Genomic DNA, 15,146 nt, shown 5'->3' on the forward strand with positions numbered 1-15,146 from the left:
TATAAAAGACTCTCTGGAATGACTCTATTTTTGTCTCTTTCCTGCTCTGATTCTCCAGACTTAAAGCTAAAATAAGCATATTATGGACTGAGAACCTTCCAGTCTTTTGGAAGTTACCAGAGACTGTAGAAGCTAGCAGTTTACTCCATTACTGCTGCAAACCTGATCTAAGAACTTTTCAGTAATTTGGATGTATATGATCTATTAACCATTTTAACTCTCTTCTTTTTCTCTTATAAATAAACCTTTTGCTTTTAGTTACTATTGGATTGGTGGCAGCGTGATAATTGGGTAACATCTGAGTTATAGGGGTTGGCTACACTTGCGAGTTACAGTGCAATAAAGGAGCCCCTAGCTCACTCCCCGTCCATGCTGGCAAGGCACAGAGAGCGCTCTGATGCCGCAGCTACAGCGCTGCTGGTACTCCACCTCGGCAAGAGGAATAACGTTTGCTGCACCCCCGCTGGAGTGCCGTGGTGCCAGTGTGGATGAGGTGTTGCATTACTGTGCTCCGATCAGCCTCTGGAAATGTCCCATAATCCCCTTAAGTCAAATGGCCACTCTTCTCATTGTTTTGAACTCGCTGTAGGAATGCAGATATGCTGTTTGAAAGCGCCGTTTCTGACAGCCGGCTGCTTATCTGCTCTGAGACAGATAAGTGTGGAATGCTGTGTGTGAGAGAGAGAGGCGAGGGGGGGGGGTCTGCTGCTGTCTGAACTTACAAGACAGTATGTGACATGCTCTCACCCCGCCAAAAACCCACTCTCTCTCCCTCCACATAGACACAACACACTCCCTGTCACACTCCACCACCACCCCATTTGAAAAGCACATTACAGTCGCTTCCATGCTGGGGTAGCTGCCCATAATGCACCACTCTCAATGCCGCTACAAATGCTGCAAATGTGGCCACGCCAGTGTGCAAGCAGCTGTCAGTCTGGACAGACTGCAGCACTTTCCCTATTGTGCTCTCCGAAGGCGGTTTTAACTCACGGTGCTCTACATCTGCAACTGTAGCCATGCCCATACATTGATGTGGCTATGTGGCTGATCTCTTGAAATCAGAAGAGCCCTTTGATTGATTAAATTGGTATTCAGTAACCACACATCATAAAATCTAGTGTCTGAGTGGTGAAATAAGGGTGGGGAAGCCTAAGGAGACAGCATTTTTGACTTCTTGTTAACCAATATGGTGAGACAGAAGCTTACTTTTGTTACTGGCTTGGTATATCTAATGGTAGAATAACCACCAGTTTGGGGGTGAGTCTGCCCTATTTCTCAGCAGTTTGGCCTGAATCTGGTATTCTCAGCTGTGAGCCACTGAGGCACAATCACACCCAATCAAAAACATTTTTTTCCTTTGAAAATCATTTAAAGTGTTTTCAAATTCTAACCAAACATTGCCAGCCCCACTGCTCCAAGGCACTGCATGCCAGTTGCAACCTTCAGCATATTCAGCACCTCACAAGAGGCACTTGACAACTCTGCAGTAGGGGGCCCAATTTTGAGTCTCTTCCTGCCGCTGGCATCCCTTCTAGCCATTGCCTCCTTCCCCTTTTCAGTAAATTACCATGGAAACAAACCTTGATTTTAAAAAAAATATATTTTAAATTAAAACCTCAATAAACAGGATTTTAAAGACAATAAGCCTTTGAATATTTCACTTCTTCCCTCTTCTCCACCTTTTTCTTTTTCCTTCCTGGTCTTTTAAGACTAGCATCTCTCTCCAGCCCCAACTAGATGGTGTATGAAAGGGATACACCAACTTTTATTGATCTGTATCTCTTAGGGAGAAGATGAGGCAGAATATACTTCCATTGTGATATCAGCAGTAAGATAAAATAGTTTGGTAAGAAGAACTTTTGGCCGGGGTAAATATAGGCAGGACAATAGCAAAACACACACATTGTAGAATTTGTCATTCTCAGTCAGACCATTTGTCTGTCAAGTCTGGTGTCCATTCCTAGCAAGGGGCAGTACTTATGCTTCAGAGGAAGGTGAAGATACCTAGCTAATTTCCCATTGCTCTAGGAGGTGTTATTCTGATGTGAGATCTTTACATAAATGTTTCTTAACATATAAGCAACCAATCTCCACAACAGAAAATAAGGGCAGAAGAAGAATCAACCAAGATCCAATCCACAGCCAAAGCCAAATATTTGCAAGAAATGAATCAGGCAACTCCCATCTTTTCAAGCGCTGTAATATATATACTGCTTACTGTATTTTTCACTCCATGCATCTGATGAAGTGGGTTTTAGCCCACGAAAGCTTATGCCCAAATAAATTTGTTAGATTCTAAAGTGCCACAAGGACTCCTCATTGTTTTTGCTGATACAGACTAAACGGCTACCCCTCTGAAACCTATTGTATCCTTAGCCATCCAGACTGGTCCTATGGTTAAAGCACTACCCTAATACTTGGTAGACCCAGATTCAATTCCTTGCCCTGCTACAGATTTCCTGTGTGACTGTGGATGAGTCACTTAGTCTCTCTGTGCCTTGGTTCCCCAGCTGTAAATGAGGGTAATCACACTTTTCTGTGTCACATGGGGTATTGTGAGGATGTTTAGATTCCACAATAAGAGGATCCATATAAGCACCTTAGATGGAAAAGAGAGAACACCTCTGAGTTAGAAAGCATTTATCACAAAAATAATCCATGAGAAAGAGTTTACTGGGTGCATAAGAGCCAGAGGTTGGACAGTAGGTATTTTAAGAAAAAAATACAAGCAAGATTGCGGACGGCATAGCAATAGCAGAGCTTCAGCTAATGGTATTGTATATGTTATGGAGCAAGCAACACTAGTCGTGTCATAATAGTTAAAGTTGCAGCAGAGTTTCTGTGTAAGGGCAAATTTTGCATTCTCTCTCCAATCCATAAGAAACGGCAGAGCTGCCTGAAGTTTGGTAAGCCAGCTCAGACATAAAGGTAGTTTCATGTGAAAAATATGAAATAATTTGACAAGGGCTTCCCAAGTTACAGTATCTTTGACTGGATTTTGTTTTTTGAACAGCTGTTTTTACAGTTGCAAAAATTTAACACGTTCTTGCACATCTGTTAAGCATCTCTATAAGAAAATCAGTTAAAGAAAATGATTCAGCCAAACTTTTATAAGTCTAGCTAACAAGACTTTTGCATTAAAAAAAAAATTGGCTGTGCATGGGCTGGTGCACCTCAAGTGATTTGTTGCCTTTTAATAATGGATATAAATCTTCATAATACATTTATGATATGAGACTGTTCCAATTTTAAGTTTCTTTGCTGTTATAAAAATGTTTTGTGTAGTTACAAAATGTTTTGTGTAGTTGCTGTTTTCACCATAGAATCAATCAGCAAAGTGAGACCAGAGGCAAAAGAAATATCCTGGGGGGCGGGGGGAAATCAAGTGGGCACTCGTTAAAGCCACTGACTTGTGTTCATTTATTTTAACCACACAATTTAATTCTTAACACATTCTTCCTGAGCAGGATTCTTAAAAGGCCGCTCAGTATGAACTACTACTTACTTTACATTTACAGGACTCGTGCACCTCATCCTTTTGCCCATCTAAAAGGTTCCACCAATCAGGAGAAAGTTATATATAATGTGAAGCCTTGTTAAGTTTCTCAAACACTAGCTTTCATACTTGCTCTGTAAACTGGAATAATATAGCAGAGAAGTAATGAGACATATTAAGACTAGCACTCTTGCCCCACTGATGGTAAAATCTTTCATCATCTTGCCTTTACAGCTTGTCTCTTTGTTTTCTTGTTGGGTAAAAAGGCCAGGAAGGTCAACTGGGCAATGAGCACTTCATCATCTCTCTTAAACTCCCCTCCCTGATTCCTAGCATGCTTCCCCCCACCCCCTCCATCTCAAGCTTGCAGTGTCTCCCTTGTGCAGCTACAGAAAAGGAAACAAGAGCATACAGGTTTGGTTGGTTTTTGGAGGGGGACAGGGAGGGGGGGATGACCAGATATTGTTTAGGGGCAATGGTGAATTTCTCCCCTGTAATCATGACCAGTTAAGGCCTCTGATTTAATATTTTCTGGGGTGTTTTTTGCCCATATCCCTAAAAAATGGATGGATTTTGCTGACCCCACCTCCAAGAGTCCCATAGATCCTCCAGCCCAGCTGAAGTCAGCAGACAGTGGACCTAACTATGAGGACGAAGTCGCGGACAAGGAGTTTGAGTACGATGTGAATCATATGGCAGAGTCAACTGGTGGTGTAGTGAGTCAGGACCTCTTTTCCACTCTGGAGGTGTCCAGCAGTCTGGCTCTGGAGCGCAGGATTTCAGATCTGGATGCAAACTTTCCCCGGGTGTTGGTTTGGGTCCCTCACTAATGATGATGTTCTATTATCACTAATCCTTAGGCACATATAGTCAGCCAAATGTGCCAGGCAACGGGCCACCCTGAGGAGCTAACAGAGAAGACCTAGGGGCTGCTGTAGGACATTTTGGGTATTGAGCCCAGTGTCAGGAGACAGAGGGCTAGATCATAGGATGGGCATAGATGGTGCCTCAGGAGATCTTGCCTCAGTCGGTCCCCAGCATCGCCGCAGACGTCCCTGAGCCTCAGTTTCCCTATTGGTAAAATGGGCCCACTACTTCCCTCCCGCCCTCACCCATCCGGAGGCTCAGTTCCAGCGTGGGATGCGCTGGGGCTCGTAGACGCGCCTGCGCGCGCGCACACGCCGGGCCAAACCCGCGGCTCGAGGAGTCAGGGAGCCCCGGTTAGCGGGCGGCACAGGGGGGGGAGCTCGGCTCGGCTCGGCCCTGGGGCGGCGGCCAGCGCCGAGCACTCGGCCCCGCCCAGCGCGGCCCCGCCCGCAGCCGCTCCCCTCAAGGGGGGCGGGGCCTGAGCCGCCCTTGGAACGTCCCCCCGCCCCGAAGGGGGCGGTGCGAGCCTGAGAACCGGGCCCCGAGGGGGTCACATGACAAGCGCAGGGGGGGGTGTCAGCTGACCGGAAGTGGCGCGTGCGGAGCGGGCGGGCGGCTGCCATGGAGCGCTACGATAAAGCGGCGCCCCCGGAGCTCGGGCAGTAAGTGCGGAGCGGGGGGAAGCGCCCGGTCTGGGGGAGCCTCAGGCCGGGGAGCCGCAGGCCCCAGCCGGGCGGTGGGGGCGGGGAGTGAGCCCGGGGGCCCAGCGGGTGGAGCCGGAGCCCCCCGCCCTGGGTCCCGTGGGGGCGGCAGCGCCGGTGCCACCGGGCCTCGCTGTCGGCCCCGCCCGGCCCCTGCCGTGGCTCGTGGCTCCCGGGTTCGTGCGCAGGCTGCCCGGGGCCGCGCGCTGGGAGGGAGGGTAAATCTCCAGCCCCTGGTTCCTGCCTGGCCCGCGGTCCCAGGGGCGGGAGGTGACCGAGGCACCGGGCGCTCCCTTGCGGGGGCGGGTCGCAGCGGCGTGCGGGAAGCTGCGGACTCTAGGGTGAGTGTGGGGCGAGTCGGTCAGTCTTTCCTGCCCATCCCGCGGGACCCCGACCCGGGTTATCAAACATCTTCCGGTCTAGAGAGGCCAGAGGTGATGCACGGCGCACAGCTGGGTTTGGCGCCGGCTCTTCGACCTTGAGCTCTGCCTTGGGGCTTCTCTACCCTACGATATTTTGCCACTTTCAATATACTGCGGTAGTTAAAGCAGGGGCAATCCCCCTAGATTGGATGTATTTATAGTAATTTAGCTTATTTTTTGGTTCCCAAATCAGAATAAACTTTGCTGGTATAAGGCACCTTTATACCAGTGTAATTGCATCTACACTAGGACTTTTACTGGTATAAGTATGTTGGCCCAAAAAAAAAAAAACCCCATCCAAACCACATGCCTAACCAACTGGTACAACTTTTAAATGTAGACCCGCCATTAATTTCTCCATATGAAAAGAGACGTGTATAGATGTATGGAAGTTTACATGTGAAAAGTTCTGGGCAGGTGCTAAGTAGTAGTACTAAGAATCCCTGGCTTAACTTGCTTTTGACAGACCTTCTTGTTTCAAAATGAAGAGTCCCCTGGTGAGGACACACTGACATTGACTCTTGTAGTTTTTGGAAGTAGACCACGGATTGCTTGGCTGGTTAGATCATTTTATTTTGGAGTAAACACTTATACCAAACTAAGTAAGAGCTAGCAAAAACAAATGCAAAAACAAGCTGTAGCTGGTGTATATAGAGACACATCTTGTCCTGACAGACCAAATGCAGTTAATTAAGGGAATGCTTTTCCTTGTTTTTACTGACCAAATTGTACTTTACCCTACTGTTATTTTTTGCAAGCTCTGTTAACTTTGTAGTACAACCAAACTTTGTTCCCAGAGATGTTCTGACATTGGTCTATAATTCGGGTGCCTATTCAAAGAGGTTTAGCGATAATATTCGCTTTATATTATAACTTGAATTTGCAGCTAAAATAATTTTTTTTTTTTTTGCTCCATCCTGTTTGCTGAATGGAATTTAAATCAATGGAAACTAAAAAAAAGTGTTCAATGGCAGTGATATTGGGATAATAAAAGAGAACTTGAGTTCTAGACAATTAAGTGTTGAACATTGTTCTTAGGTACTACACCTGCCTCTAAATCTCCTTGTCACTTTTATAGTCTTGATCATATTTTTCTGTCTTAAAAACATTTTTTTCTCATCTCTGCTTGTGGGAGAGACCTCCCTATAAAAGGGGGGAATGATACACAGTCCTCAATATGAACTGATTTGTCTAATGCTTCAAGTCTAAAAACATTGATAGGAATATGATTTTTTTTTAAGTTGATGAAGGTCCCTTTAATGCTTTTGCAGGTATTATTTTTTTTAAAAAGGAACCAAATACATATACTAAAATAACTTAAGATATTCTTGTCATAACTGTCTGATGGCAGAATTTGGCCCTGAAATAATTCTGAATAATATGTTCAAATACCAGCTTTGAGTACAAAGCTTAATTTCTGGCATCTTCCAAACAGCACATGCAAAGAAAGTTCCTTAAAACCAACCATTTGTATTTCTCCCCTTGAAGGAAAGCGGATGCACTATGTCAGATATGTTATGTGACTCTCTGTATTGTTACAGCTGTTCTTGTTCATTTCAGAAATGAGGGTTCCTTAACATCAACTCTAAGAACACTTCTGTTCTTCACAGCTCTGATGATCTTATTACCTATTGGACTGTACTTCTCTTCAAAGGCTTTTGTATTTGAAGGTAATTCTGTTCCTGCTAAACAGAACGTGTTTAAGAGACAAAGCCTCATACCCAAAATATTAGGTTTTTTTATCCTTTCTTTCTCTAGTACCCATTTCTTTTTACAAACTGAATGCATTGGATTAGACAGGAAACCCTCTTGGAATATGGGGCTGGAAACATTAAAGGTTGTGATATTCAAGGTTTTGGGTGCAAATGAGAACAAATTTATTTCAGTGGCTTATGCTGAGTATAAAACCTGAGTTTCAGCTTTGTAGAGAATACCTGAAAGGCTGCAGTGGTGATGTGTGTGGAAATTGTTCTGTGAAGATTTTCTTGTAACAGCATAAGCCAACAATGACATTCAGAGTGCTATAATTCTGTCCTTCTCTAACTCCATCTCTTTGATTATATTTATAAACATACCGTATTTTCTGGCGTATAAGACGACTTTTTATACTAAAAAACAACCCCCAAAAATCGGGGGTCGTCTTATACGCCGGGTATAAACAGCGGGCAGCCCAGAGCCCTCTCACTCCCTGCCGCGGCTGGGATTTAAAAGGCTCTGGGCTCCCCGCCGCAGCGGGCAGCCCAGAGCCCTCTGATTCCCGGCCGCGGCTGGGATTTAAAAGGCTCTGGGCTCCCCCCCTCGGAAGGGGGGGTAGTCTTATACGGCGAGTATAGGCCAAAACCTATGTTTTAACTGTAAAATTAGGGGGTCGTCTTATACGCCCAGTCGCCTTATACGCCGGAAAATATGGTACTCAGCTATATTTAAAAAAACAAAAAACATTTCATTCAAACACTAAGCTTCAGATTTTGAATTCTGTTGCTCGAAGAATTTCATTCTCTCCACCTTCCTGAAGGTTGAGGATGAAACTTGTGCTATGGAGCCAGGGCTCTGTTAAATTGCTGACAACCAACCAAGAGCCTGTCTCTGATTCTGCAACAGGAAAAATGGACAAACCAGCAGAACTTCCTGATGCTGCACAAGTGTCTTTCTGAAGACAAAAATAGAACTTCAGTCTTAAGACAAGAGCAGCTGAGGAATATGTGACTGTTTAAGGGCCTCCAAAAAACCAAATTGTTTCCTTCAATCCTTGTGGTTGCGAAGGCTTCTGGAAGTTGAGGTTAGAAGTGGAATAAAAGATTCAGAAAAAAATGTGTAGTTTCCTGTTTTCATGATATGTTGACTTTTCTGAAGACATTCTTGTCCGTTCCAACAAGCTCTACCAACAATGATGCTTTGTTTTAGGCTGGAAAGAATGATGTATTGAAAATAGCTCTAGTATTTTAAATCTTAATAATACAGGTTCCCACTTATTATCTAGTACACACAGTACTTCTGATGAGGAAGCATGGTCTGTCTAGTAGCCTGAGCATGGAAGTCAGGAACTCCCAAGTTCTAATCACAGCTCTACCACTGACTCTGACCATAGGCAAATATCTTTAACCTCTGCTCCTCCGTTTTCCCCATCAATAAAAAGAGAACAATACTCAGTTGACAGGGAGGTTGAGGTCTGATTTTGGAGGATGGCAGAAGAATATTTGTAGAACATTTTAAAAGATCTAAAATGTTGTGTTTCTAAAAGTTAACTGGTACCTCAAAGGAAAAAGGTAAAAAGCAGTTTCATTATCTTGCATCCCAATTGCAACATACTAGCAAATTCTAACCTATTGCTCTTTGTCTGTCTGTCCTACTCTTGATATGTAGAAGTAATAAACATGTAATAAATTAGGCCTTTTTAAACAATTGCAAGTTATCATTCTGCCTTAATAGAAACACTCAGAATTCCTGTAAATTAGTGTGCTCTTTTTGTCTGTCTTCTCAGGTACCTTGGGAATGTCCAACAGAGACAGCTATTTTTATGCTGCCATCGTCGCTGTAGTTACTGTTCATGTGGTACTTGCTCTCTTTGTCTATGTAGCTTGGAATGAAGGGTCTCGACAATGGCGTGAAGGCAAGCAGGATTAAAGCAAACATCACCATCTGATAGCCACAGACTGAAGACTGAATATTTGTGGATGGAGTGAAAAACATTCTTGTGCTGTATACACATACAAAGTAGAAGTTAATGCCTCTGGGCTCTGAATGCCTGGGTGTGACTAGTCCAAGATTTGTGCTCATCTCAGCTGAATACTAGTAATTTGTCGAAGGGTAACAATTTATCATTTTAAATCAACCTCAACCTGGCAATGTTGGAGAGGCCTTCACCTGAAATTGGAGTGGAGTGACTAGAAGTTAGTTCTGACCTGCTGTAAAGAAATTGAGACACAAATATGGGTCAGTTATGAGGCAAAATTATGTATTCCTAGTGTTAAGTTACCAGTTAACAAGGCTGAGTAACATCCTAAAACAGAGTAGATTTGATTTGATTCCCGCTTGCTCTGGGTGGATGCTCAGTTTTAAAAACATGGGATCAGATTGAGCATCACTTTGTGCTACTCAGCCATGGTAGGCCATGAGTGTACAGTTTACATTTTTAGTGGAAGAACAGGGAGAGAATGTTTCTTACATAATCCTAAAAGGCAGCTTTTGAGAGTGAAAGATCTTGCATATTGGAGAGAGGCTTGTTAATGTTTTATGGGAACTGAGCTATCAGAACAACAGAATAGAGGATGCACTCTTAAAATTTCACTATCAAACACATCTCATGTTCACTGAAAATCATTAGCTTGCATCAAAACATTATCTGATTCTTACCATCATTTCCAGGAAAAGTTATTTCATAAAATACAAGGAACCATGTAATGTGGTGTCTTACTGCTTCAGTAAGCTGCGGCAAATACATTTGAGGGATTTATACTGCAGCTGGGGTGGTGTACTTAAGGCTTAAGACCAAGTGGATATGAGTAACCTCCCAAGAAATGCAATAAATCTCCTAGAAAGGCAGGTCTGGGAATAATGTCATAGCAGTGTAGCAAGGTGGACAGAAAATTCAGTTGGTGTTTTCTATTTCATAGTAAACCATTTTTAGATATTTATCATTTTAAATTTTGATTTTGGCTTGTTGCATGTTTCACTGACTCTTCTCCCAACTGACACTTTCAATATCGCTAGAAGATTTCTGTAGTCCTGACCTGCTCATACTTCCACTCTTACCACCTTGAAGCTTTGCTGCAAAGGAGAACTGCCTATTATTTTTCTTTCCAGTGACAATACTAAGTTGCAGTTGCTCCTAAACAATTCTCACTTTCATCCACCTCCCATCACTAATTGAGTGTGTTGGATATTTCTTATGGTGCAAGCATGGACAAAATACATTGAAGAGTGTGTTTGGGAGATGTGCTAGAGGAACAAGTGAGATTTAAGGGGAGAGAGCCAGCCAAAGCGATACTCTTAAAACTTTTGTCCACTATTAAACAAAACATAATGGTGACCATGTTTTATCATCACTACCTCTTCCATGACAAGTATCCACTTTGCATATTTTGTTGTTGAATCATGAAATGAATTTGTTCTAATTTTCTATTCTCTTGTAAAGAAAGGGGCACTACGTAAAGTCACATCAGGATGAAATTTGTCTAACAGCATTATCCTGAGTTTCATTCTGCTTTTGTATTAACTATTTTTTTTATCTGTGTGGAGCAGCATTTTTCCTAAGATCACAGTAATGTGTAACATTTCCTATACTTTCATTTTTTAAATTTTTTTTTAAAAAGGGCACTTTGACTTTGCTGTTCATGGTCATATAGTTCTAAAGGGATTGTTGGTTGTGTGGGAATTGGATTGTTTGTACCCATACTTGTGGTCTGCAGAACATGACCACGAATATGGTAAATCAACTACTCGGGCTTATGTGCACAATAGGTACAGAAGTGTATTAAGATAGACTGTGACTGACCCGCCCACCCCCTTGCACTAATGTTCAGGAGCAAGTACTAAAAGTGAAGCATACTGCATGTTAGCTTCAGATCAGCACAAATCAGTCTTTAAATTTCATGGCTGAAGCATTAACTTTTCCACTCTGGAAGTCCAGGGTTAGATTGGTGCAGGCACACTAGAGAAGAGTACTGTAGTTATTTGAAATGCGGATTCATTTTGTAAGATGCCATTCTGAGAGATCCCTATTCCCCAGTATATATGTACCCCCATGTTATAGAAGAGCCCTTTAATAAAGAATGATCATTCACTGAGTTCCAGTACCGAGGCTTAGTCAACGTAAAGACTGTAGCTGAATTATTTCTTCATCATCGTCACTCTAATGCTGCTCCTGTAGTAACATGACTTATAATGAACGGATTAGCTAAGGCACCATACAGAATTAACTTTACTCCATTTATAATGGGCTGACAGTGAGGGCTCTGCTGTGCTTCATTGATTGTGTGTACCATGTTATATCCAGGTGTTTATTTGTACTAAATATCAGGGGTTACTAGAGCCTAAAATTACATTTCCTTGGAATTATAATGCTTACCATACCTGGCTAGTCACAGAAAAGTAGAGATACTGAAAAGTTCCAGAGGACCGTAGTAAACAGTTTTGATCTGTTTTTCTTGAGAGTCGAGCTTGTGCCTGAAGTTTGTCTCCTGTAGATACTATGCATTTATTTATTTGTTCAACTAATGCCTACAGCAGTGGTTCCCAAACTTGTTTTGCTGCTTGTGCAGGGAAAGCCCCTGGCGCGCCGGGCTGGTTTATTTACCTGCCGCGTCCCCAGGTTCGGCCAATCATGGCTCCCACTGGCTGCGGTTCCCTGCTCCAGGCCAATGGGAGCTGCTGGAAGCAGCGCGGGCTGAGGGATGTACTGGCCGCCACTTCCAGCAGCTCCCATTGGCCTGGAGCAGCGAACTGTGGCCAGGGGGAGCCACGATTGGCTGAACTTGCGGACGCGGCAGGTAAACAAACCAGCCTGGCCCGCCAGGGGCTTTCCCTGCACAAGCAGTGGAACAAGTCCGGAACCACTGGCCTAGAGTAGTGTTACTACACTTAACCTTGCTTTTAAAAAGTCCCTGTTAGCTGACTTTCCATGCAGATACTGTGATGAACTGCTGATTAGATTTCTCTTTACCTGAATTATGGTGATGCCCAGAGCCCCAATTGAAATCAGTGTCTCCATTGTGCTTAGAGCTGTGCAGCCATCCAAGGTCCACCCCTAAGAGCATACAAGCTAAGACCCCAAAATGAGAAACATGTACATCAGTGGCCCCAAACTTTTCAGGCTTGTGCCCCCCTTACTCCTGTCCGCCCTGGGGCTGGGAGTGAGGACAAGGCTGGGGCCAGGAGCAGAGCCCCGGTCAAGTGCCAGGAGTGTGGGGGAGCTGGGTGGTGCTTCCCTCCCCCACCCCCCGCTGCTGTAGTTTGGTCTGGGCCCCAGCCATGCCCCCCTGAACGGTCCTCTGTACCCCCTAATGGGGCACGCCCCATAGTTTGGGAACTTCTGGTGGACATGTTTCACTGTGAACCCAGGAGTAACCTTTAAACGTTTTCAGGGTCAGGGTCTAAGACATGATGTGTCAAGAAGCTGTAACAAATGCTAGGAGGAAAGGCAAAAGTAACTGATGATCACTAATCGAAGTTGATATTGTTGTCCCTTTTTTAACCCACGTAGCTTTTCAAAGCTCAGGGCGTTGGGGATGTTCCAGCTGGGGAGTCTCGTATGTTCGATGCACTCTTGTTCATTTACAAGGAATATACAAAGTCCTGTTTCTCTGAATGCAGGAGAAACCACAGACAAAAGAAGCAGTTTCTTAGATAATAGCCGAAGCCTCTGTAACCAGCAGGTCCAGAATCCCTCTCTCTTTTTCCAGGGTCACACTGTGCTCATCAGCTACTGCTTGGCTTCCTTGCTTTTTATCTCTGCTTCTCTGTTCTTGTCTGATCTCAGTTTCTATGTGTTCTGCTTCCCTCACCCCACATTTACTTAGCAAAAGTCCTCCACCCCCTCAGTCCAAGCTCCTGGGCGGGTTCACAGCCCCCTTTTGTTATAGGTGGGAGCTTTCTGATTAACCCATCCTGACAGTTATGCAAACTGCCCGTAGAAGAACAAATTGAATGCAAGTTGTTGTTGATATCACAATTTTCTCCAATTTCCTCTGCCGTTTTCTCTGGGAAAGGTTAAAATGATAACTAGTGATTGGCATAATGTTCCAAAGGTTGGCCATGTAACTAGTCTTTTTAATTTAGGTTAAATCTCTTAGTTGGATTCCCATGAGGAGGAGTTTTACTCTGTGGATTTCATATTTCTAAGCATATGTTTAATAGGATATTTCGATGACAGTGTTTAATACATGTTGGCATAAACAAGAACATGGAAGTGAATCCAGTGTCTAGGAAAACTTTTAAAATGATATATTTATTACTTCATAGCTTATGCCTTTGCAAAATTAATCAAGACAGGGGCCTTACTTGTTTTCAGTTGAAAATGAAACAGTAATAGCATCTGTTTTTCACTGGTAGCTTCCGTGTTAACTTTTATAATTGCGAACAGTTAAACCAGTCCCTTTATAATTAACAGCTATAGATATGCTGTTCAAAATTTAATTTAAAAAATCAGTCACTGTTTACATAAATTCCCTTAGCACATATGTGGCTTAGATGGAAAGCAGTGCTACATTTGTTAGCAATGTGTCTGTTTTATGTGGTTGCTGTATAGGATTTATGCTGCTGTCATCAGTGAAGTACAATGGGTATGCTTGAAAATCTGCTTCTGTGCAGTTTAATATATCAAATCATACAATGGTAGTTAGAAGGTTGCATTTTCCAGAGTATAATAATGAAGCATTAATTTCTAAATCATGACATTAAAGTAAGCAACAGAAAGTTGCATTCACATTTTTAGCAAACCCCCCCCGCCCCGCATCCCCTCAACTCCACCTTCAAAAGTGATTGTCAAATACTTTACAGCAGCAGAAAATTTTGGTTGTGTGGCATTTCTGTAGCCTCAGATGTGATCCATTGATAAGATTACATGGAGATTTACATATGAAGTAGGATATAAATCCCTCAGCTCTACAGTCTAGGAATTGTGCTTAGTGTCCACATGTATTAGAATAATTGATGTCAGCTTTGAATGTTGTGACACGTAACAATAGTGACTTTTGTTAAGGAAATATTCTTAAATCACCTTCAAAATTTGGATCACTTGGTCCCACTTGTTTTGGTTTTGTATTATGAGCTAATCTTAAAACTACAAAAGTAAATAATGAATGTTCCATATTATCACATTATTTTGCAGCAGTTTTTTTGCTTAGTTTTAAATGACTTTTTTTTAAAGTGTTACAAGTTTTGTAGTGCACCAAATATGCATCCAAATCATCAGTTTGTTCCATTCTCTGATGCCGTTTCTCCAGCTCAAGGAAAATTTAGCATAAGAACCTTGAATTCTGATAAGAGCTGCTGCCAGAATTCCAGATTCACCAGCCACTTCAGTTTTGACAGCAAAAGTGCCTTAGAAAAGTCCACCCACACTGAAGACACACGTTCACCTTGAAAAGGTTGTGCTTGCCACACAGTGATTGGAAACCACCATGCACTGCAATTACTTTCAAAAATCTCACATCAAGTATAAAACTTGAAACTAAGCAATACGAAACTCACCAGTTGTAAGACAGTGTTAATGTATGTGACCTGTAAGTGAAAGCCCATCCTACAGCACAGAATGTACAATTTTCCTCACACGCAGTGCTTGTCTTTACATGTCATCTTTATGCCTGTTGTTCAGGAGCGCCTATAGACCCCAGCTGAGACTGAGGCCTTTGTACATTGTACAGGCATGTAGTGAGAAACAGTACCTGCCCTGGAGAGCTGACCATCAAAGGTGTGTCTACACAGCCTGCAGCAGTGAACCTCCCAACCTGGGGCTCACCCTTGTGCTCTGAAAATGGCCCCCCCCCCGGCTTCAGAGCCCACACCAGACCTACATATTGCTGTCTGCACCACTGTTTTTAGCGCACTAGTGCTAGTCATAGTCTGTGAACCCACGTTGGGAGACTCATTGCCATGGGCTCTGCAGACATACCCCTAAATGGGCAGGAGATACCCAAAAAAGGTGGGAGGGGAAAGTGG

General features: G+C 43.4%; 1 protein-coding gene across 1 annotated transcript; it reads left to right on the forward strand.

Moving 5' to 3' along the window:
- The first annotated feature begins 4,885 nt into the window (after nucleotides 1-4,885).
- Nucleotides 4,886-11,695, forward strand: VMA21 (vacuolar ATPase assembly factor VMA21). The gene is made up of 3 exons (XM_045031335.1): nucleotides 4,886-5,028; nucleotides 7,050-7,159; nucleotides 8,971-11,695. The coding sequence occupies exons 1-3, from the start codon at nucleotides 4,988-4,990 to the stop codon at nucleotides 9,111-9,113; spliced, it is 294 nt and encodes a 97-aa protein (XP_044887270.1). The 5' UTR covers nucleotides 4,886-4,987; the 3' UTR covers nucleotides 9,114-11,695.
- The last annotated feature ends 3,451 nt before the right edge of the window (nucleotides 11,696-15,146 follow it).

The sequence above is a fragment of the Mauremys mutica genome, chromosome 9, assembly GCF_020497125.1.
Source record: "Mauremys mutica isolate MM-2020 ecotype Southern chromosome 9, ASM2049712v1, whole genome shotgun sequence".
NCBI classification, from domain to species: domain Eukaryota; kingdom Metazoa; phylum Chordata; order Testudines; family Geoemydidae; genus Mauremys; species Mauremys mutica.

What these genes read in the sequence shown, in the direction of transcription:
- VMA21 (XM_045031335.1), top strand. Translation starts at nt 4,988, where the DNA reads ATGGAGCGCTACGATAAAGCGGCGCCCCCGGAGCTCGGGCA. An exon ending in GCGCCCCCGGAGCTCGGGCA is followed by an intron (nt 5,029 to 7,049) that starts GTAAGTGCGGAG and finishes TGTTCATTTCAG; the next exon opens with AAATGAGGGTTCCTTAACAT. An exon ending in AAAGGCTTTTGTATTTGAAG is followed by an intron (nt 7,160 to 8,970) that starts GTAATTCTGTTC and finishes CTGTCTTCTCAG; the next exon opens with GTACCTTGGGAATGTCCAAC.